A 22,927-nucleotide genomic window follows, 5' to 3' on the forward strand; every position below is an offset into this window, starting at 1 on the left:
TCGAGGTTATGCAGGTTCCGGGGCCGTGTCCGGCCAATGCAGGTTCTGGGGCCGTGGCGGGCTATGCACGTTCCGGGGCCGTGAGGGGCTATGCAGGTTTTGGGGCCGTGACGGGCTATGCAGGTTCCGGGGCCGTGTCCGGGCAATGCAGATTTTGGGGCCGTGGCGGGCTATGCAGGTTCCGGGGCCACCCACTCCCCCCCGTCTGTTGTTGTAAGGCGCCCCTGGGTCTTGCTGTTGACGGCAACGTTGAAGGTGAGACGTTTTTATTTTATTTTATTCCCTTGACCTGCGATTGTTTTAAAAATCTGTCAACTTGTGCTTTGTCTTCTGCATGTTTAACAAAAAAACAACGCGTGGATTCGGCGCTTGCCGTTGTTAACAAATAAAAATAATAATAATTATCCCGTTATCGATTGAGGCCTGCGGTATATGCGGCGGTCTCGGATAGATCGCCGGCCGGGTTGGAGGGCACCTCGCCCGGCCGAGCCAGGGCCTTGGGTGGCTGCCCACCCCGAACACAAAAGTCCCCGGCCTCAACAACAACAAAAAAACACGCGTCAACTTGTAAACGTCGCGTTGTTATTTGTTGTGTTGAGTCGCCTTACAACAACAACAACAAAACAATCAAGGACGTTACACAGAGTAGGAGTTGCATTGCAGACGCCCGCGAGAGAGAGAATGCCGACGGCTTTGAGAGAACTTCAACCAGCAGTGGATTTATCTTTGCCTGACGTTCGTGGTGGATGTGACTCAGGGTGTTCATAATGCCACCATCGATTAGGATTAAGCCGCGCATCTCAGTGCGGGAGCCTTACTAAAATACGTTGATGCTCGTCCAAGCTTCACGTGCTATTATAAAGGACATTGTTGTGATAGAGACAGACAGAGTGGGGTCAATGTGATATCGGAGCATTGCGCTTGCACTGCTTCTCAAGAATTCGGATTCCTACTCTTAGGTTTTTTCGGTAAAGTCACGTAAGTAAAAAATAAGAAATGAAAATAAATCAATTCATTCACGACGTTTCTGTAAATTTAGCTGTGACGGTCCCACCTGAAGACGGAGACTTGTGTTGCCTCCGAAACGTCGTGATTTAATTGATTTATTTTCATGCAGTATTATTTTATTTTATTATTTTTTACCTACGTGACTTAACCGAAAAAACCTAAGAGTATGAATCCTTGCAGTCACGAAAGCTTCAAATCTATTCGGATTCCACAGACTCGCCTAAACCCACACGGTTCATTCCCCTTTATATACAAAAAAAAACTAATTTTGTGTGTTTCGTTTGTTGTCCTTCCCCGGCACCCTCCGCTAAGCACGATTGGCTAAGAACGGTAGGAAATAAGTTCAATAGACAAGAGATACATAGATTTACATGGAAATCCATGATATGCTTAAAGACCCATCGACTCGTATTGAGACCCATAGACTTTCCTGGACACCAATAGATCGACTGAGCTGTGATTAAACCGTGTTCTCGAGTGTAATGGGTTGAAAGCCTTAGCCCAGTTGCTAACGGCTCAACCAAAAAGCATGATTGAGGTTGGGTTTTTACTCAATCTGGCATATTATACAATTTGGGAATACATCTTTTTAAAATATATTGACAAACCAGGGCATATGAGAGATGTGCCCCTATTGTCAATAAAATACGTAATAAGTAAATAGTTCTGTGATGCCATCTTCGATTGTCAATTTATTGACACATGGTAATGCTCTGCTTTCTGCAAAGAGCTTCCATGCAAACATATATGTTGCACTACATGGACCCCATATGATTGTACAATTGGATAACCATTGGGAAAATGTACAAAATCACTGGATGACATTTTTGTTTGCACATTTGTTTAAGAAGTTATTTTTTTCAAATGTTGTTTTGTGTTTGAATGCATATGGTAACAAATGTTTTACGTTGCTTGCTTTAAATAAAGACACTTTAAAAAAAGTAAACAACTCTTGCACAAAATAACTTAGGCTTTGTGTTCTCAGCTGTCTAGTAATGTCACTGCCGTATATTTTAAAACGTTAATGCAGACCACACGATCCCTGACCGCTTGATAATTGACTGATTTTTAAACTCTTTGAGCTCATTAAGGAGGTTTCGAACTTTACGCTGAACGTCTTTAAATACATCGATATGCCGTACTGCTTTTATATTTTTTATTTTATTTTGCAAAGCATCAAATGCCATTGCATTTAGACGCTAAGTCCATTGAAATTATTGCTGTTTGAGTTGTCCCAGTTATCACAGGTGTAATGTCTCAGTAGTAATGTAATGAACTCATGATAAATCTTGACTTAAAGCTTTCGTTACTGCAGGAATTCATATTCTTGGGTCTTTCGGTAAAGTCACGTAGATAGGTTCAGGAAAAGCCTTTTCCTGAAGCCTTTTCGTTAAAAGACGACCGCTTGTGTTGCGATCAAAATTTCGTGGTTTTCTTTTTTTTTTACCTATCTACGTGACTTTACCGAAAGACCCAGGAATATGATCTCATGATGGCTAAGTAATTCGTTGATTTCCACACTATGGGTGACTCTTCAGAGTCTCAGCACCATCATCTGCATCATCATCCTTTCATGGTTGCTAAAATCAACATAACTGATACATCTGTACCACTTTATAGGAAGTCCTTTTTTAGCATATGGTCATGGCTTCATTTTCATCTGGGTTTGTCTGCGTCGGTCATCTGGGATGTTTATTTACCCAGCACACCACATCCAATGTAGCTCTCGCTATGCCACGTACCTACTGTAGACTACCAGCACGCGCCTCTCCCAGTCCACCTGCAACCCGGATACAATTCCAGCGAGAAATGAAGCCCTGCACACAACGAACAAACTATACCTGGATTAGAAATGTGGAATTTTCTCCATTGGCTAAGGACAGTTTAAATAGTTAACAATGATTATATCAGTTATGCTATTGGGAAGTTATAGGTGATGCGAGTCATTATTTAACGCTGTTTTCTGCTACGATATTGGCTTTGCCCGCTCTTGGTCAGGATGTGTTACAGTAGCAATGAGTTGTGATATGTAGACACGTATTTCGACACTGTATAGACCCATTGTGGCGAACATGCACGCAACAAGTCATATCTGCCAAGGGCAGGGTCAGAGTAAACGTTCGAGTACTTTGTATTCTTTTTAATTTGTTTTGACGTTATCGCTTGGCGTGCGCCTCTTGTGGCCAATGTTTGCAAAGGTGACCTTGTTGATCCTCACGTCTGGAAATGTCAGAATTGCGGCTTTGTTCTATTGCCCATGGTGTGTCTCAGACGTGCAATAGGATTACATATGTCTTGTGTTTAAAAATAAATACATATATTCGTTCCCGGTCTATTTTTAACAGGTCATTTAATTATTGGCTTGGTCATTATGAACGTAAGCGCTTTTGAGCTATACGCTGTAAGCCGGTTAAAAATGGGAAAATTAATCCTATTGCTTAAAAACAAACTTATACAGAATATTTTGATTGGGTTGAGGTTATGGATGGTTTTACTGTTTGATCACAATATATACTGTGTCGAGTTTTGGTTTGTGATCCAGGGTTTCCTTGAAAGATAGATGTCTGATATAGATAAAATACCTATGTGTGTGTATATACAGTATAGCCACCCCAATGCACTGACTTTGTCACCATCCCGAGTGTCGAGTCCTCGCCATAGGAATGTGGAATTTACACCACTGGCTCATTGACTGGCCAGTGCTCACTCGAGCACAGTCACTTTGAATTTGAACGTTGAGTAAATCAAATTCAGTAGCTACGCAGTAAACTCCTCTGTCCAAATCCCTATCAATGTGCCCAATTTTTGCCAGACCTCAGAAGCTGAACAGGGTTGAGCCTGGATGTTACTCAAATGGGAGACCGCCTGAGAATACCAGGTGTTACATGCTCGGGCTGTAAGTTGGCCAAGAGATGGCAGTATAGCAGTGGAATATTGAATCTGTCGATACAGCGCTTTGAGTGTTTCCTCCTCTTCTGCGTTTCTTTTTCTCTATGGCCTCCATTTTCCTCCAATGTGTCAAACAATCATTAATGGAATTTGTCCAAACATCCCTATCAAGGCTGAGTGAGGCTTTCCCCGGGTAAAGGGCATTTTTATTACTGTCATGCCGTTGAACAAAAAGCACCCAGAATGTTGCTGATCTTATCCGATTCCAGAAACAAACAAGGCTCGTGCCTGAATAGTCCTTGGATTGTGACCACCACACATAAAACATGTGTCAGGCTGCTAAGGGATAGTGCAGCAAAACCCATTGTTTTGCTCCACTATAGCCCAAAGTCTGCGCTGCATGGCCAACTCAACCCCACAACATGCATGGCATGGGGAAGCCCTCATCCAGCAATGGATTCACAAAGGGCTGTAAATGTACATGCACATATATATACACAATATTCGATGAAGACTGTAAAAGTGATATGGTGCTAATTGTAATGACACGGTTTTCATGCATTGATCACCATTGTTGGTGTTACGTGGTTTGTTACATCATGAGCCCATTGAAGATGAATTTATAAAAGGGCTGTACATGTTCATCGCTATGACAGCAGCATTTAGATTAAGTCGGTATTTTTGTTACATTTTTCTTTAAAACAGACGCAGGGAGGAGGGGGTAGCTGTTGGCGGCTGACGGCCCGGTCGTGGTGGTGGTCTCCGCTGAGACGAGGCAGCCATGGCGATGCGCGAGCTGGTGGAGGCGGAGTGCGGCGGAGCGAACCCACTCATGAAGCTCACGACGCACCTCACGCAAGATCATGCGCTGCGGCAGGAGGGCCTCGGACGCCCGCTCTGGCCACCACCGCAGGCGTTACCCGATGCTTCCGTGGTAACATGGGGGGCGGTGGGGGCGGGCTTGCGATGGGGATCGTGGGCGGGGGGGTCATATTTCATTGCAGGACCTCTCTGACACTAATTGTTGCCACGTACATTTGTAATCTGGGCTACACGCACGTCCCAAGATTATCTCAGTAATTTTCCAGACCGAGCCAATTGGAGGCAATAGTATGCCAAGGACATATTTGGGAAATATCCGGCAATAGTTGCTACGACTGGCAGTAGTTGCAACAATTAACAATTACCAATGGTTGCTGCGCCATTTCCTATTGCAAAAAAACGAGTTGCCCTTATCTGAATGAATCAGATTGTGATGTGATAGGAGATTGCCATTCCATTTGCCTGCCACAAGGAGAACAGAGTCCACATGACCACCTGAGATTGTGTTCTCTCTGTGGACCAATCGTTATTCAACAGACACACTTTTCGACATACTCTGTCTTTATTGGCCTGATACGACTCTGTCGCTCTATGCCATTGCTGTGCAAAGTTGCCATAGTCATGCCGGCTGCAGCGGTTTTTAGGGACAAACCCCATAAGCAATGAGGCACGTAACGATTGATTGATTTGTCGAGTCGGATTTATTCTAACACCACAATGTGTGAGAATCGATTATTTTTCAATCTTCCAATTTACACACCAATGTGACCTGTGTACTAATAGTAACAACGACGTGGAGAGAATATTATAATACGAGCGGCCACTGGTGACGATTACCTCGGTACATAAAGGGTGTAGGTTTTTATTTTTATTTCTCTCAGTGTTGTTTGTGAAGAGAATACAGAGTGGATGGCACCGCAGGGTTAAACATGCTGCAAGGACAAACGCGCGTGCTCGTGAATAATTCGAGCACGGTTATAATTGAAGGGACGTGTTGGCTGTGGGCAGAGCCGCTGAGCGGCCTCGTGTATGAACTGGCAAATGCTCTGGAACATGACTTGAACTAAAAAAAATCTTGCACGAATATTTTGGGAGGTGATTGATTTCTGGCTCGGTGTCGAGCCGCCCGATATATTTTGCGTTTAACGTCTGTAATCGTTTGCAGGTATCCAAGCCGCTTTCCCAAGCGTCTGAGATCGAGGTGAGAGCCACAGCTGTACAGTAAATATCCACAGTTTCACTTTCGTTTATCTACTACCGAATACCTGTCGAGCTTGTGTTGATGTATTATTAGTTTCTCCTGCAGGCTGATACTTAATCTAGTCAGTAAGATTTCACACACATGTATATATATCCATATCTTCTTCAGATCTATGATACATGGAATTGTTGATTTCTGTACAACAAAAGGCATGCTTGTGACCATACCAATCAGCCTCTCATCATGCTTTGCATATTACATGACACCACCATACCACAGGTATTATATACACCGCCATGTTTAAGACCATTAACTCAAAACGGCCTTGTCTTTACATACATTGATTATTACTGACGGTGCATCAAATCATGATTTTCTCCTTTCAAATTACTATTCATTGGTACTTACAAGTTGTTTACTCCATTAAATCCCAAGCATCCTGCATGCGCTTGCATCGAAAGACAAGCAGCTTCCTTGCTGTTTATGCATTCATGATGCATGCAGGGAATTGTGTTAGTGTGATTTCATTTTAGTTATTCCTTTATTTTATAATGGATTTACGTAAACCCTGCAGCCAGAGGAGGTGCTGCATTCCACACAGTGATGAAAACAAAATTGAATCTCAACTGCGAATCATGGCAATTCATCAAATCACCAGGGAGATGGGTGGTGGGGGATATCGTTTATGGTGGTGTGTAAACATCAGTACTGGTGATACAAAGGTAGCCAAGTTTATTGGCTGGGTGTGGTGCTGGTAACACCACGCCCTCAGTGTGCGCCGTGCCAAGAGTCTGTTAAAGGTTACACGGGATATCTTTGTATTTTTTTTAAATTCATTTGTTTTAACTACCCACAGCTCGTGAATGAGTTCCTGCACGAGCAGCAGCATGCAAGCCATGCGGTACGCGCTCGGGCCCCGCAGACTTTCAAGATGGATGAGTTGCTTGCTGAGATGCAAGAGATTGAAAACTCCAGCCTCAGGCATGCCCCTCTCCGAGGTATACGTTGCTTCTGCCGGCCACATGTTCCATTCCACCATGCAGTTTGTTTCGATTTAAAGCTTTCGTGACTGCAGGGATTCATCTTCTTGGTTCTTTCAGTAAAGTCACGTAGAAGGGAAATAATAAAATAATAAAAATAAACATAATAAATCATTCTCACGACGTTTCGGCCACAACGCAAGCAGCTGTCCTCAGGTGAAGAACAGGTCTGTCGGAAAGACAGGGTCTGAATGAACGTCGTGAGAATTATTTTATTATGTTTTATTTGTATTATTTTATTATTTCCCTTCTACGTCACTTTGCCGAAAGATCCAAGAATAAAAAAACATGGAGTTTGTGTTTTGTCATTTCAAAATATTTCAGATAAACTAGCAGACGTAGTGTGTGTGTTGTTATTATTGCGCTTGTTTACCCAGGAAAGCCTCCAAGAGTCTTTATCAGGAATGTCTTGAATTTTCGCATTAGGTGGCGATGATTTCCGTGTGTATTCCAACTGAATAACTTGTGGGTCATTTTTCAAATTGAGCCCAATTTGGTCTGTGACGCTCACACTTGCGATTGCCTTGACGGCATCTTTAACGTCCAATGTGAAGCAGCCAGCGCGTATTGTTACGATAAATGCACCTGTAGTATTTATCACCCACAATGTTACACGGAGGAGTGGTGGCAAAATTGTCCTACACTGCTAAAATCCTGACAACCCAAATTCGATTCCTGGACACAATGGGATAATTGTTGCCGGTGGTAACGTGTAACCTTGCCTTGCCGTCTCTTAGATTTAACAAAATAAATAATAATTTACAACCCTTTGTCAATCCACTGGCGGATATGAAAAGGGATCTGTGGATGTGCACATGTGTGAGGAAGGTGGGGAGTAATGGCGTAGTGGTTAGCGCACTGTGCTATGAACCCTACGACCGAGTTCAATTCCCACTCACAGCCAACACCAGTGATGATAATCTGAACCAGTCATGGTCCTGCCCTAGGTTAATTAAGCCTCAAATTAGTACCTGGTGCGATGTGTGGACATCAGCATTGGGGAGACGGAGGCGGCAACATGTGGTGTTGTCTACCCATCCCCCTGTGTGCCGTGCCGGCCTTCAACGGTGCTTGTGAACAGGACTTTCCCTAACAGTCTGTTCAGGCCATATGGGGATCTTTGTCTTTTATGGTGACACACTGATTAACAAATAGCTCTACCAATCTGCCCCAACCACATAACCCACCGAACTGCTTGGTAAAGTATGACAAAACACACCCGTTTGACCAACACAGCATAGGTAGGCCTTTATCCCACAGTTGGTTATTTTATTTATCACCTGCATGATTCGATGAAAACATGATGAGCAAAAGCACCATTGTCAATCGACGAATTGCTGCAATGCCTAACCGTGACCGAACCGACGTGCTTGTCTGTGCGCACGTGTGGATCGCCAGCCCCGGGCGTGGCAGACCTGGCACTGTCAGAGGGCTGGGCTCAGGAGTTCCTGGAGAGCGAGGGTCACGGCGCCACGCTGGAGTCCGCGCAACCTGGGCCCCCCGAGGACTGGAGCCGCGAGTTCATTGCCGAGACCGCCGGTCGGATCCCGTCCCCCCCCCCCGCCGATTCCTCTCACTCGCTCACGACGCACCGCTTTACGACGCGACCCAACTCGATACAAGCAAACGATGGCTCTCGCCCCGCAACAAACACACCGAGGTGGCAGCGGTGGCACGAGCACGGAATAAATATTTCGCCGCTCTCGTAAAAATTCGCAATTAGTACGGAGTAACGCTAAAAAGCTCCACACGGATCGATTCAAGAGTCCATTGATGTGCCGCCATCTCTTGGCCAACCTCACAGCGCACGCCTACAGCATCTGTCTGCCGTCGAAATACTAACCAGGCGCAACAATTCTGCTTATCTTCCGAGCTCTGATGAGATTGATCTGATGACATTTTAGAGCGATGACCTTTAGAGTGATTCGGTCATAGGCCATATCAGTGACAAGCGATTCGGGCGGTCGGTGGGTCATCGAGTGACTCAGCTTGGCGTCTCCCCCCCCCCTCCACCCATGCCTCCTACGTCAGACCCAGCCCATGCTTCCCCTGTGAAGTGGGCCGAGGAGTACCTGGAGCACAGCGAGGAGAAGCTGTGGCTGGGAGACTTTGAAGCGGCCAAAAGCGAGGACCAGAAATGGTGAGGGCCATGCGCTACACTGCATTTTCCGATTTCTGAAAAACCCCTCCGCCAGTCGTTATAAAACTAACCACACAGCTTACCAGCACCAATGTCAAGATATGGAGAGTTTTTTTGGCAAGAAAATACTTTCAACAACGGGTAGTATTCAATAACGGTAACCAGCTAAGTAAAAGTGTGGTTCGCGTTTCTGATTTGGAAGGCGGGCGGATGGGCGTGCGGCTTTAATACCACGTGCACCCAATAAACGCAGCGCAACCACTGCTTTCTCCACATGAAGTACCGTCCCTAGCTCCCCACAGAGGGCATCGCCACACGCTTGTAACACGCTGGCAACGTTTTTGTTTTTACGTGCGTCCGTGAGTGTTTGAGCGTGCACGTCCTTTTGGAAGCTCGCTTAATGGACCATCTTTCCAGCTTTGTGTACGCGTATCTGTATGATTCCTGCTCACGGCCAACACCAGCGACGATTATCTGTACCGGTCCTAGGCCTCCCCGAGGTCGACTCAGCCTCAAATGAGTACCTGGTGCGGTGTGTAAACATCGCCACTTGGGGACAAAGGTGGCCGGGCGTGGTGATGGCCACCCACCCCCTCGTATAACGTGGCGGCCTCCAGAGGTGCTCACTAACAGCACTTGCCGCAACAGTCTGTTGGGGCTAGACGGGGGACCTTTGTCTTTGTTTTGTCATCCTGCTAGGGTGGACGAATACAAGCCACAGGAAGTGGGGGGGGAGGAGCTCATGAAGACGGCGAATGAGTTCCTGGGAAGCATCGACGACCCCAAGTTCTCAAACTCCGAGGTTGGCTTACGCGAAGGCGTGCGTTCATCCGGCCTAACGCATGGTATCTGATAATGCGCCGCCTATTCCGTAGACTACGCAAATGCGTAAGCGATTCCTTGCTTGTTGCTTTGCTGGGGAGTAAATAAACATCACATGAACCAAAACAAAACATTTACATGTATGAGCGCTTGCCCTTTTTGTTTTCTCACCTGTGATTGAAAATGGCAACAGCTGTGGATCACCGCAACTTTCCACGTGCACCTTTTCACGCGCACGCACGCACACACGTCCTCGTCTGCAGTTTATGAAGTTCATCAAGAAGTTGGGGGAGGGAGAGGTTACCATTGAGGGAGGCCGCGTGCTACACACGGGTGCCGATGCCCAGCGCTGGGCCGAAGAGTTTACGCAGCAGCAGCAGCAGCAGCAGGAGCAGGAGCAACAGGTACCGGGTGCCGAGTTGCTCACGACAAAAAAAAAACTGAACGTGCTCTCAAGTCGCACGTGCGCACAGCATTGCCGTGTCGAGGCCGTTTGAAGTTTTCTTGGCATGGGCCGTTGTGTCCCATGGATCTAGTTTGGAGGGCCCTACGGTCGTCAACATGCTGCGAATGCGCTACCGCTGGGCCGTGTCACCGCAGCTGACGCACGCAGGTGATTTAATTGATTGTTGTAATTCGAAGGCAGTGTGTAATGAGTGGGCACTGGGTGTTGTCAGCAGACCAGCCTGCCATAAGTTGAATTAACTTATACGGTTCACTCGTCTGCTTAAGCCAGAGGTGGAGAATCCATTCCTTACTGATGACTGTCAAACACCTTTGGCACACGGAACATTAACACACCTCACTTCCACCGAGTCCCTAGCAATGGCAGAACTGACTGAGCGTGCTAAAATTGAAAATTCGGTGGTGCAAATTCATAATATTCCCCTCCAGTGCTCGATTATTGCAGCACGGACCGTAAGTTTCCTGCCCCTGGCTGAAATCATTTGGCCGACCATGTCTTCAAAGGAAAAGCGTTTTCTGCCCTCCTTTGTTTCCGACTGCGTCCCCTCGTGCACCCAATGCGGGCCCACGGGCAGGTTCAGCCAGAGACGGAGCCGGAGGAGCGGGGCGAACCGTGGGCAGACGACTTCGCTCGGGCCAAGAACATCACGGTGGGCGAAGAGTTTGAGAAGGCCCGTGCCGCCGTCGAGGTGAGGCGCCCGCCGTGGTCGTTTGCATCTCCACCGGGTGTGATCCATTTATAGCCATCCCACCGATTCCTAATTGCCGGGTGATTGGATAGTGTCAACGCGATGGCCCCTAATGTTTGCGGCCGAGAGCGTTGAAAGGTTGAACGGGTGTATTTAGATTGTTGTGAGGCGTGGTAAATCCACTACTAGATCAAGGCCTGGCCAAGCCTCCCTGCGATGTGTTAATCCACCTCGCAGCTGCCCACGACGCACCATCTGCTTCACAGTGAACCTTAAGCTTTGCCTGATGTCATTAACAAGAGTAGGCCATTGTGGGTCTGTGTCATGGTCCAGATTTGCCAAAATTAGAAATTTACACTGCAGGTCTAGCAATCGTCGCAGACTAATGCCCCCTACTGGCAGACCAATGCCAGTGTGCAGGCCAGGTACTGAGTTACCTTGTGCCCACAGCAGAGGTCGCAATCGGGTACCCGATACCCGTACCCTACCCGATACCCGGCTACCCGTACCCGGCTGGGTACGGGTACCCATTTGCGACCCTGGTGCGGCCGGGTACGGGTAAGGAATCAAAACCCGTTTGCGACCTCTGGCCCACAGGAACAGCTGGGGGGGGGGGGGGATGTCCTTTCAAATGTGTTGTGATCAGAATTGCAATATTAATTTATCTTGGGGGAATCCGATGAGCTATGAAGCTCTTTTTTCACAGACGTTCAGGCATGAAAAGGTGATGTAAAGCGTTCTGAGATGTCCCGGCGTATTGGGAGGGCGCTGTATCCATGAACAAATAATTGTCACTTTTCCCTCGCTGGGCCTTGTTTGCGCTATCGTGCAGTCTGACACAGACTTCTGGGACAAGCTGCAGGCCGAGTGGGAGGACATGGCCAAGGGCGAGCCGGAAGCAAACCCGTGGTTGTCCGAGTACGACGAGGTTGTCGCCTCTTCCTATGACAAGGTGCGGCGACTCCTCCTTACATTGCCACAGTCGTACGCAAAACCCCTTGGGGAACGCCGTGCTGTTGACTCCTAAAGACAGCGAAACTGAAGGACTGCCTTGCTGCCACAAATGTACGGAGCCGAGTTCGATTCCTGCTCCCGGCTGACAACTGGTCCTTTTTGGCTTTCCAGGGATTGAAACCGCCTTAATTGTAATACTTGGTGCCAAACTCCTTACCTGACCATGACGGTGAATTATTTATCCGCTTGTTAACTAGCAGCGTAGCAATTAACCGATTGCTTTTTTTTATCAAGCTGGTACCACTGAAACCTTGGTTTCATATCCAGACAAAGCTGCCTGTGATTAAACCAGGCTCTCGGGGGTGATGAGCTCACGGTCTCAGCCCGGTAACCAATGACTGCGCAAAATGAAAGCCCTTCAATCTGGCTCTGTGCATAATTTGGTACGAACATTACTGTCAGTGGCAGGGTGGGTGGCAAAATGATGCCCTTTCCATAATACAGGTTTATTTTGATTAGATCGCACGAATATAAATGTGTCGTTAAACCCGCCACCACCCCACACAGCCAATTAGTAAGGTTTCTCATGGAAACCAAACGTGGCAATTTGTTATTAGTTCAGCACACCGGTGTGTTGGAGAGTTAACCCACAACATTTACAATTTGGCATGTTTTGTCTACGTGGCAAACCTTACTTATTGGCTGTGTCGGGTGGCGGCGGGTTTCACGGCACATTTACATTTACATGACCTAACCCCAAAAAAACTTCTTATGGATGATATTGGTCGCGAAAGCCTTCTACTCGGTGTTAAAATGAAGCCCTTTGCTGTGTGGACCAGCAGAGGGCAGGGATCTCTGCGAGAGTTCTGAATTGACTCATCGTCTCACGGCACAATGACGAAAACAAAGTCGGCACTGAATTGGACAATAATTACAGCAGTAAAATCGCGTTTATTTCATCGTCAAATCGATGCGCCAGTACATGCCCAGTTTACACCCCTTGGCGGCATGCCTTGCGAGACTTTACTTAGGCTCTCAGGCCACGTGGCGTTTTTTTATTTTTTTGCGCGGCACACGAAGCCGTCGCCGCGTTTTCCCCGTTGACCTCTCGTTTGCCCTCCCCCCGTTTGGTCCCGTCGGTGAAACGGCGCAGGGCTACGTGTTCAACGAGGAGAACCCGCTGCAGGAGCACACGGAGCCGTTTGACGAGGGGCTGCGTCGGCTGCAGGCCGGAGACCTCCCCAACGCCGTGCTGCTCTTTGAGGCAGCCGTGCTGAGTAATCCCACACACATGGAGGCAAGTGTGCAGGAGGGGCGTGAAGTGTGCAGGCAAGTGTGCAGGACGCTCCTGGGCAGGTGGAGGCAGTCGCCCTCCAGCAACAACAGAGGGTGGCTGAAATGCAGCATGGTGGCATTGTAGGGGGCACGGGTGGTGCATCTGCCATCTCGGTCAACCCAGCCCACCAGGGTCTGTCCCGTGGCCTCGTGTCAGCGAGCCTTCGACAATTCACGTTGCCTCAAAGTGTACCTAGCCCAGCGCAAGCACTGTGGTGTCATCACCACCATTTAGTGATGAATGACGGCTGTTATATACACACACATGTATTGGAGCAGCGGTATTGTAGTGGTTAGCACACAGCTCTGTGAACCCACTGAGCCGAGTTAGATTCCTGCTCACGGCTAACATCGTCGACGAATATCTGAACCAGTCCTGGGCCTCCCTTAGGTCGAAAAAGGCTTAATATAATACTTGATGCGAAGACTGATACCTGGCCACGATGATTGATTATTCCTTCATTTTATCCAACACCTAGGAGGGAAGAATCAACTCCATTCTAACTTTCTTAGATATTGTCTTGAAGATTAATGGCACAGTTTCAAGTGAACTGTTCATCTGGATGTGAGAATTGTTCTCGGACTTAGCGGTGAGCTGAAAACAATAATTTTCATGGTAAAGGCTCATACACGTGATTAATGTACTTTGGCTATTGCGGTAATTACTTTGTAATCGTCGTGTGTGTATGTGTGTTTTTAACCGAGCAGGCATGGCAGTACCTGGGCACAACTCAAGCGGAGAATGAACAGGAGCTGGCTGCCATCAGTGCCCTGCGCAGGTGCACAACGCCTGTCCCGGCTCTTCGTTATCACTGCCGGCTTTGCTCCGCAGTGCTCCTATAGACTGCTTCCGCTGTGCATGTTTAAATGTGGTACAGAGGAGAGATGTCCTAGTTGGTACACTGCGCTATTCTAGCATTGGGAAATATATTCAGGAGCTAAGTGCCAATGTCGGGGACTGCTAGCCACGAGAGGGCTTCGGGAGAGAGTTCATCTAGGGGTGCAGACTGCAGTGGTTTTACTATATGACCCACAGTGTGAGTTGCATGGCCACAATCGGTACAACTGTGGCTTGTCTTTAATTTTTCACGTATAAAGGAGCTGTGCGCATCCGCCTGTTGTTGACCTGATGCGGATGATGGTTGCACCAGTTTCCTCGGTGAGGAATGTCAGAGCCAGGAGATGCGATGCTGGGCTACACGGGAGGGGGGGTGATCCTTATATTTCGTGTACGTGCATCGCAGGTGCCTGGAGCTAAAGAAGGATAATCTGACGGCGCTAATGGCGCTCGCGGTGAGCTTCACTAATGAGGCGCTGCAGCAGCAGGCTTGCGAGACGCTGCATCGCTGGCTCGCTGCAAACCCCACCTACTCGCATCTCGTGCCGGCTGGCGCCGACACAGCCACGGACGGCGCAGCCGGCACTAAGAGGCGGCTCAGCTCCGTGCTGCCCAGGTGAGGCTGCACGCCCACCACTGACGTCATCGTCCTCATCACTTGTCATCGTTGTTGTCTTCGTCGTCATAACAAACTGATGTCGAAGATGATGGTTTTGTGTTTGTTGTAACCGTCGTCATTGCAAGCGAAAGAGGCATGCGTGTGTGAGTTCACGCGTGGCCCACGAAATGTATCTGAAAATCTCATTCGGCCTTCGGCAAGGAGGAATATCCCAACCCCTGCCCTGGTGGCGAGATGCTATCTACCTCGCACTGGTATACAGGAGGTTGTGGGTTTGATCCCAACGCTGACACCTGTATATTTGGAGTTTGCATGTTCTCCCCGTGATCACGTGGATTTTTCTCCGGGTCCTCCGGTTTTCCCTCCACATTTAGAAACATAATTTATATTATAGCTGCCAATAGTATTTGGCTGCTATATACATTTCCACGTAATAAGCCACTTCGTTGAGCTATCATTTGTGGCCAGGTTGCTTCTGATAAAAGAGCTCTTTAGCTCAGTGGGCCTTACCTGCTAAAATAAAAAAGTAGTACAAAAAATAACCCCCTCCTATTGCCGCCCCTCTCTGTCGTGTTCCATTGGCAGCGGCTACTTTGCCGAGGTGCGGGAGCTGTTCCTGGAGGCGGTGCGCTGCGGAGAGGGCGCCGTCGACCCGGATCTGCAGTGCGGCCTCGGCGTGCTCTTCAACCTGAGCGGCGAGTACGACAAGGCCGTCGACTGCTTCACGGCGGCGCTCGCCGTGCGCCCGCAGGTGCCGCTCGCTCCGCGTTGGGGGACGTCGCGCGCGTAATCGCACCGGCAATTCGGTGCCCCCTGGACACTCGTTTGTAAATGTCCCATCCCCCACCCCCCCGCCTCAGTCAAATGAGTCAGGCAGCATAAACCAGATGGACAATATGAGACATCTCCTTTACCAGTGGCAAAATATAGTAATAGGTTTTTACCCTTTCCTACTGGTACAAAAAACTGACACCTTTATACAAGGGATCATGTTTGCAATAACCACAACACAAGCAGTCAAAATACAAACAAAAATAACAACTCTGATGATAATAATGATATGCACTGTCCTTGAAGTTGATTGGTCCACACCCGAGACAGCTTTCTTAGAGCCTAGTCTCCATTGGTGTTGGAGCAGATGACGCCAAAAGGCGTACAACTTTGCCACTGGTAAAGGAGATGTCTCATAGTGTAAATGCTTACCCCGAGCTCTCAATACTCTTATAGTGCACTGTTTTTGAGTTGAAGTCGAATCTGAATGATCCGAAATTAATCATTTGAAGACCCCCGTGCCGTCATTTGCGGGTCGCGCACCGCTTCCACGCTCGATGCTTCCTCGCGGGGTGGGGTGACGGTGGGGGGGGGGGGGGCTCGCGCATGACCCGGCGAGTTTGGGGTGCTGGTCGTGCCGTGTTACACCACCGTGGGTGGTGCGGCGTGCGACCAGGACTACCTGCTGTGGAACAAGCTTGGGGCGACGCTCGCTAACGGCAGCCGCAGCGAGGAGGCGGTGGAAGCGTACCGGCGCGCTCTCGAGCTCCAGCCGGGATTCATCCGCTCCCGATACAACCTCGGCATCAGCTGCATCAACCTGGGCGCTCACCGGTATGCCGCCAGGGATAGCCGGCCGGGCGGGAGGCAGAGGTCGCAAACGGGTTTTGATTCCTTACCCGTACCCGGCCGCACCAGGGTCGCAAACGGGTACCCGATACCCTACCCGCACCCGATACCCGGCTACCCGTATCCGGCCGGGTATCGGGTAGGGTACGGGTATCGGGTACCCGATTGCGACCTCTGGGATGAAGCCATGTTGCAGGCGCGAGTGGGTTGATTCTAGGAACTTGAATTGTGAGAAGAGACAAGACGTTGGGAAATGAGTGACAAACGGTTACTCACCAGTGACTTACGGCCTACCCGTACACGTACCCGGCCGCACCAGGGTCGCAAACGGGTACGGGTATCGGGTACCCGATTGCGACCTCTGGCAGGAGGGCAGGTGGGCGTGCGAGCTAGTGATCGTTACGTTGAGATTCCTTTTCTAGAGGTGGGATATCTGATTGTGTAAATCATATTGAAGTATTTATTTACGATGTATGCAAATGATCAAATAATTATATGGAAATGATACATTTAGGCTAATGGAGAATACAACACTGTGCAAACAAGACGAAACAATTGGAAATTAATTACGAACAGGACAAAAAAAACTAAATCATTAATACTTTAATTGAATTACAACTACAAATGGTGAGACTTCATCAAATCAATAGGGGGGGGGGGGGTGAATTGTTTGCACGTTAACCACAGTGACTGGATTCCACCATAGCAATGTAGAATTTATATCAGACTCAATCACTGACCGCTCCTCACTCTTTCGAGTGGCAAATCGTTTTGACTTCACGTTGTAACAATAGCGAGCCTTTCATTTCCTCCGGGTTTTCACGCACGCGCGCGTGCCCCCGCGTCTGCACGTTCCCGCGCCGCATTCCCCCACCCCGACCGCTCACGACGCAGCGAGGCGGTGGAGCACTTCCTGGAGGCGCTGCGCCTTCAGCGCAAGGCGGCGGACACGGGCGGTGCGGTGGGCGCCAGCGGCGTCGACGCGACATCCGACAGCATCTGGAGCACGCTGCGCATGGCGCTGTCGCTCATGGGCCTCGCCGACCTGCACCGCGCCGCCGACGACCACGACCTCGACACGCTCCTCTCCGCCTTCGGCCTCGAGCAATGACGGCCACGGCCGCGGCCGCTCGGCTCCGGTTCGGCCGCCCGGCTGCCCGCGCTCGCCGGCGCGGCCAGCCGCGACCGCTCGTCTCCGCCGCGGCGGCGGTGGCGGCGGCTCGCCGACGATGCGTGGTTTTGCCATCGCCACCGAAAGGCGGCGGCGCGGGCGCTGATCGCGTGCGAGTGCAGCGGAGACGAGAGGGGCGAGTGCGAGCGGCGCGGCGGTGGGCCGGGAGTCGCGGCCGGGCTGTGATGGCGGTCGGGGCACGGTTAGCGAGAGCCGTGGCCACATCTCCGCGCCACTCGCTTGGCTCCGTTTGTTACAGCGCCGCCGTCTCGCTAGCCCCGGTCCCTTGCTTGATTCACTTTGGCTCGAGTTTGAAATAGTTTACCTGGGAAGGATGTCAATGGGTTCTAGGAGCCTTGTTCAGGAGTGTTGTGCTTTTGGATAAATCATGTTGGCATTGCCTGGAAAAGATCCACACGGTTAAGATCATGCGCAAGTTAAGTGTAGATGATTATCCTGTTGTGCTTTTGCATAACGGGCAGGTTTTCCACTGCACAGGTGCATCACACATGTGTGATGACTCTAGTTCCGTGTGATACACCAACTCCAGCATCCGAGTAGCTGGAGGGCAGTTCTGAATCCCCCACCACTGATCAACTTGACCAATTTAACATTGATTCTTTGTCAATTACTTTCACTTTAACGCGGGCATAATTTTGCTTTTGCAAGGCGCGTAGTTTTGTAGAAGACGGCAAATAAAAAAAAATTAGGAACAACAGTAACGGCAGAATTTACACACGAAAAAATCCATCGGAGTAAACTAATCTGCTAAAGGATGATTGTAAATATAACGCGGCAATTCGCGTGCACGCACAGGTCCGCTCCTCGCACGAAAAATAAAAATGGAAAAAATCTCGAGTCAGATGGCAGTTGTCGCATGCGGGCCAAAAGCAGCGAGGGTTTTAACGTTTTAAATTTTTTGTCAAAAATTATTCTCAACAAGACCATGCACTTAAGGATATTTTTTTCTTTTGGTGGGTTTTCAAAAAGACGCGGTCTCTCGCAGGTACGACATTTGGTGCCACTGCTTCGCGTTGAAATGGCAGCCGTGACCCAGCCAGCAGTACGCGACTGGTCATGCCTGCACTGACCCAGCCGATGAGGATAATGAGTTAAATACAATAATTGTGCTAAAAATTATAATAATTGTTGATTAATAATGTATGAAATCGTAGGCTGTCCGTCTTGTGTGTCCATCCGTAATGTCCAAAACCATGCATGGGAAGGTCACGTGACCGGATGCATGCTTTCAATTTGATGTGTTTTGAACTATGCGACGTCGTGGTTACAAAACGCACCGTCACGTTTGTGGTCGCTGTCAAGAGTGAGAGGCGGCGATCGCCTCTGTAGAGAATTTTAATGACTAAGATTACACGGTCAGGGACTAGTCCTAACAATGATTATTATGAGAATACAAGTAATAACTATGGAGCTATTTGTGTAAATGTGTAAAGTTGTGTATAGTTAGACTTACTGCAATAACTCCGAGATGACAAGGAAATTAACAGTTATTGTGCCATCTGGACACAGTGATAATATCTGTGTTTTGCCCTGAACAATAATAATGTTCAAATATTCTGGTCAGATGGCACTGGCCAAGTGTTTAACTCACAGCTGGTAAAATTGTGAGTTGAAATCACTGTAAAGGTTCTAAGCCCATGATCCCTGGGGGGACACAACAATATTACCGTATTCTCCAGATTATAAGACATTTCCGAAAGTAAGACACACTCCAAACTTGCGCCCGGTGACAATACAATGATTCAAATCTGGTCACACAAGCGTAACGACGGTGGTGTGCGCGTGAGACTAGATTTACATATTTTAATCTGGAGAATATGTTTATGCTTAACACACCCGCAGTATTAACCAGGGCGGCCAGCAGGCCCAAACCACAGACCTTCGTAGCGAGACGACAAACGCGCCACTGCTCGGCAAAGTCACCGTCGCAGTTTGACGATGTCACTGACTACTGCGAAGCCTCTTGTCGACTCCTGGTTCTTAGCGAGCTTGCAAATGTCCATCTGTAGCTGCGATGGTTTGGGCTCGGGGGGGGGGGGGTGGTCTCTGTGGGGGGTTCGTTAGGTCTTCCATAAAGTCAGCCGGGCTTTGACCCCGGCACATCTTCACTGTGAGGGTGCCAGGGTGGCGAGATGTTAACTACCTCGCCTGGTATACAGGAGGTCATGGGTTCGATCCCGACGCTGATGCCTGTGTATTTGGAGTTTTGCATGGTCTCTCACCATGGTCGCGTGGATTTTTCTCCGGGTTCTCCGGTTTTTCCCCGCCACATTTAGAAACGTGCGCTTAAAGAGTATTTGGCTGCGTTACATTTCCACGTCATAAGCCACTTCGTTGAGCTATCACATTTTGTGGGCCAGGTCACTTCTTCAAAAGAGCTAAAAATAGCTAAGTGGGCCTTACCCGGTAAAAAGAAAAAAATGTGTTTAGTTTTTAGAGCTCGACGTGACAATGAAGCGACGGCAATTTACCAAGGTTCCTTAAGGGGACGCGACAATTTTGATTGACCTGCAAGCGACCCCCATCGCAAAGTGACTTCTCTCGCTTCGTGTGGGAGGCCTCCTGGGAGGCCTTTGGCCAGTGTCGAGTTAAGGGGGAGGGGTGGCGCTTAATTCAGGCGGGTATCGTTCAAAAGTCGTGTGTCGGTTAAAGTCGAGCGTGGTGGTGGTGATGTCCGTAATTAACAATGGAGACTCACCCTATGTCGATTAGGGGGTGGGTGGGGTGGGGGCGGTGAAGGGCTTGAAAAGATAAAACCACAGAAGTGAGTGCTGCTTGTGGGGGTGCGGTCGTTATTAGTCGGGGGTCTGCCGCCCCCCCCCATCCACGATTCGATTAATCGTTTTGATTCACGAATCGATTAAAATTGGTCTCTTTTTTTTTAACGATACATCGGATTCATACTCTTAGTTTTTTTCGGGAAAGTCACGTAGGTAAAAAATAAATAATAAAACTAATAGAAATAATTATAGAAATAAAATAATAAATCACGACGTTTCGGTGGCAACACAAGTCTCCGTCATCAGGTGGGACCGTCAGCTAGATTTACTGTATCAAGTGAGGAAAAATCCAAGGGACAAGCTCTTAAATACAAGTTGCGGGGGGGGGGGGGCTTATCTGAATGTGGTAGCCAGGGAATGGAACGGTGGGGGGGGGGGGGGCTAAAAGAGAACGATAGGTGCACATCGACTCGGGGTTGTGGCCGGTGTTAGCTGATAATAAACATAAAAGATACATCGGATGTCGGGGTCTCTAGTAGCCACAGAGGTCATAAGAGTGCCATGCATGCAAACATGCGCTCAAAATAAAACACATCCACTCTTTACGCGTGGGATCCAATGCAACTATTGTTGAATGTAGCCTAATGTCTGTAGCCTCGAAAAGTATCGATTCATTGCATCGTTACATCCTTAAATATAAAAAAACATGCAGTAATTAGCAAATGCAAGATTGATTTCAGTGTCCGTGGCACCCCGGTTATCACTAACCGTGCTCTTTAAAAGTCCAGCGCATGTGCCTAGATCCAGCACCACTGCGTTAACTGTTTAGGCGTGGTCACTCGGTCGAGAAAGAGAAATGTGTGTATATATAAGGTATGCACCAAAGTGGTCGTGTTCCTCAATAACGTCATTTGTCCTCCGTCCTTGGCCCACGGATTGGGCATTCAGTGAGGCGCGCACACACGCACACACAGGAGTCGATTGGTGAACACATATGTCGGCCACTTGGAAGAGCCCCCGGTGATCGTGAGCCAACCATGTGATGGGTCAGCACTCCCGCTAGCAGTGGAATCATGTTAATTGGTACGATGAAAACACGGTTAGATTAAATTAGCCTTTTTATCAAAGCGTTGTTGGGGTTTTTTTTTTACCTTCCAGTTTGAGGATCAGCTTGTGGTTGCCTGCAGTGTTATTATTTTTTGACATATCAAAATGAGGTGCCTCTTGCAACAGAGGCCGACTTGGGAGAGTTTTTTACCCCAGATATCATCAAACGATACAATGAGATAAACCACCAGTGGCGTGGCGATGGAATGGGCAGGTGGTGCGAAGGCACTGGGAATCCACGGGCCAGAGGGGTCGAGGCACGGGAGGGCATTGCATAGGAGAGGCTGCCCCGCCGTCTGTAATATCCTGCACCAAGGGCCATGCCAACCACGCTACGCCACTGGTGATCAAGGTGATGATCTCCTTCAATTACGCGTCCCAGGACCAAAGCAAATGGGCAGTGTTGATTTGTTACGGTTGAAGTAAAAAAAAAGCAAATAAATACATTTACGACGTAGATAATTATACGAATATACCGCAGTATGTGGATGTTAAGGTCTTCAGTGCACGCATGCCGTACATTTTGTAACGGAATAATCGTGAAATGAATCTGCTGCCGCGGTTCTAAGCAAAAAAAAGAAGATGATTTTACAATATCATTTGATGTTGGCTTCTCGTGGTCGTATTTGGTGTCTACTCTGAGGTCTATGTCATGCCTCTGTTACCCGAACCCTTGTCCACCACTGACTCAACCGTGACTTCCACCACAACCCATGCGTGTTTCAGTGCCAGCGTTTGTAGTGTGCTCTTGTGTGGCGCCATCTGCCAGGCGTTTCAATTAACGCAAGTCTTCCAATGCAACGACGATGTTGAGTGCCCTGGCCTCTCCGTGGTTGTGCGAGTTTGTGGCCGAGCTTAAAATAAATGTGGGCGATTGTTAAGCAGCGATGATGATGATGATGAATAAAACATAAATTGACAACAGTCATTATATGCCCTGTCTTGGTAGACTTGAGTGTGCTGATGTTTAAGAGAGTTATTGCCAGGTCGACATTTTACCCTCCAGTACCCGATTAGCGTGGCTAAGATGTCTGCAGTGATGGACTTAACCCCTTTCCCGTTCCGAGACGTCTGCAAGTTGCAGGGTGGGTCTCGTTCACTGCCGAATCTCGGAACTCACAAGCGGTTAGCGTTAATTTTATTTAGAGAGGCATAGCACCGTTTTTGAAAGAAATTGTACTCACCGCAGAGAACCGTTGCGACACGACCGCACTATGATAGCTATCGCCAAACCGTGCCACACGCCCTCCCACTTGACCTTGTGAGAAACTCAGTACGTCATCGGAACAGAATTGGAAAAGCTGATGATGTACAAGTACTTACACCATTGGTACCTCATTTGCCATCTGCCAACAAAACTAACACCTTTTTTTGGCGTCATCTGGTCCAACCCATATGAGACTAGGCTCTAAGGAAAGCTGTCTCGGGTGTGGACCAATCAACTTCAAGGACAATGCATACATTAT

The 22,927-nt window shown here is 48.5% G+C and overlaps 1 protein-coding gene across 3 annotated transcripts; it reads left to right on the forward strand.

Annotated features, from left to right (window-relative positions):
- Positions 1–163: 163 nt before the first annotated feature.
- PEX5 (peroxisomal biogenesis factor 5) lies at positions 164–22,383 on the forward strand. 3 transcript variants are annotated; one of them, XM_061566076.1, is made up of 16 exons: positions 164–255; positions 4,603–4,831; positions 5,885–5,920; positions 6,777–6,918; positions 8,359–8,499; positions 8,992–9,100; positions 9,800–9,902; positions 10,186–10,326; positions 10,963–11,076; positions 11,909–12,028; positions 13,184–13,327; positions 14,074–14,144; positions 14,610–14,819; positions 15,408–15,573; positions 16,270–16,427; positions 17,337–22,383. In XM_061566076.1, the coding sequence occupies exons 2-16, from the start codon at positions 4,679–4,681 to the stop codon at positions 17,551–17,553; spliced, it is 2,025 nt and encodes a 674-aa protein (XP_061422060.1). In that variant the 5' UTR covers positions 164–255; positions 4,603–4,678; the 3' UTR covers positions 17,554–22,383. The 3 variants fall into 3 exon arrangements, with proteins under 3 accessions (XP_061422060.1, XP_061422061.1, XP_061422062.1); XM_061566077.1 differs by having other exon boundaries at positions 10,969–11,076; XM_061566078.1 differs by lacking the exon at positions 10,186–10,326.
- The last annotated feature ends 544 nt before the right edge of the window (positions 22,384–22,927 follow it).

The sequence above is a fragment of the Lethenteron reissneri genome, chromosome 36, assembly GCF_015708825.2.
Source record: "Lethenteron reissneri isolate LAM-NWPU_2019-01 chromosome 36, ASM1570882v1, whole genome shotgun sequence".
Classification (NCBI taxonomy): Eukaryota; Metazoa; Chordata; class Hyperoartia; order Petromyzontiformes; family Petromyzontidae; genus Lethenteron; species Lethenteron reissneri.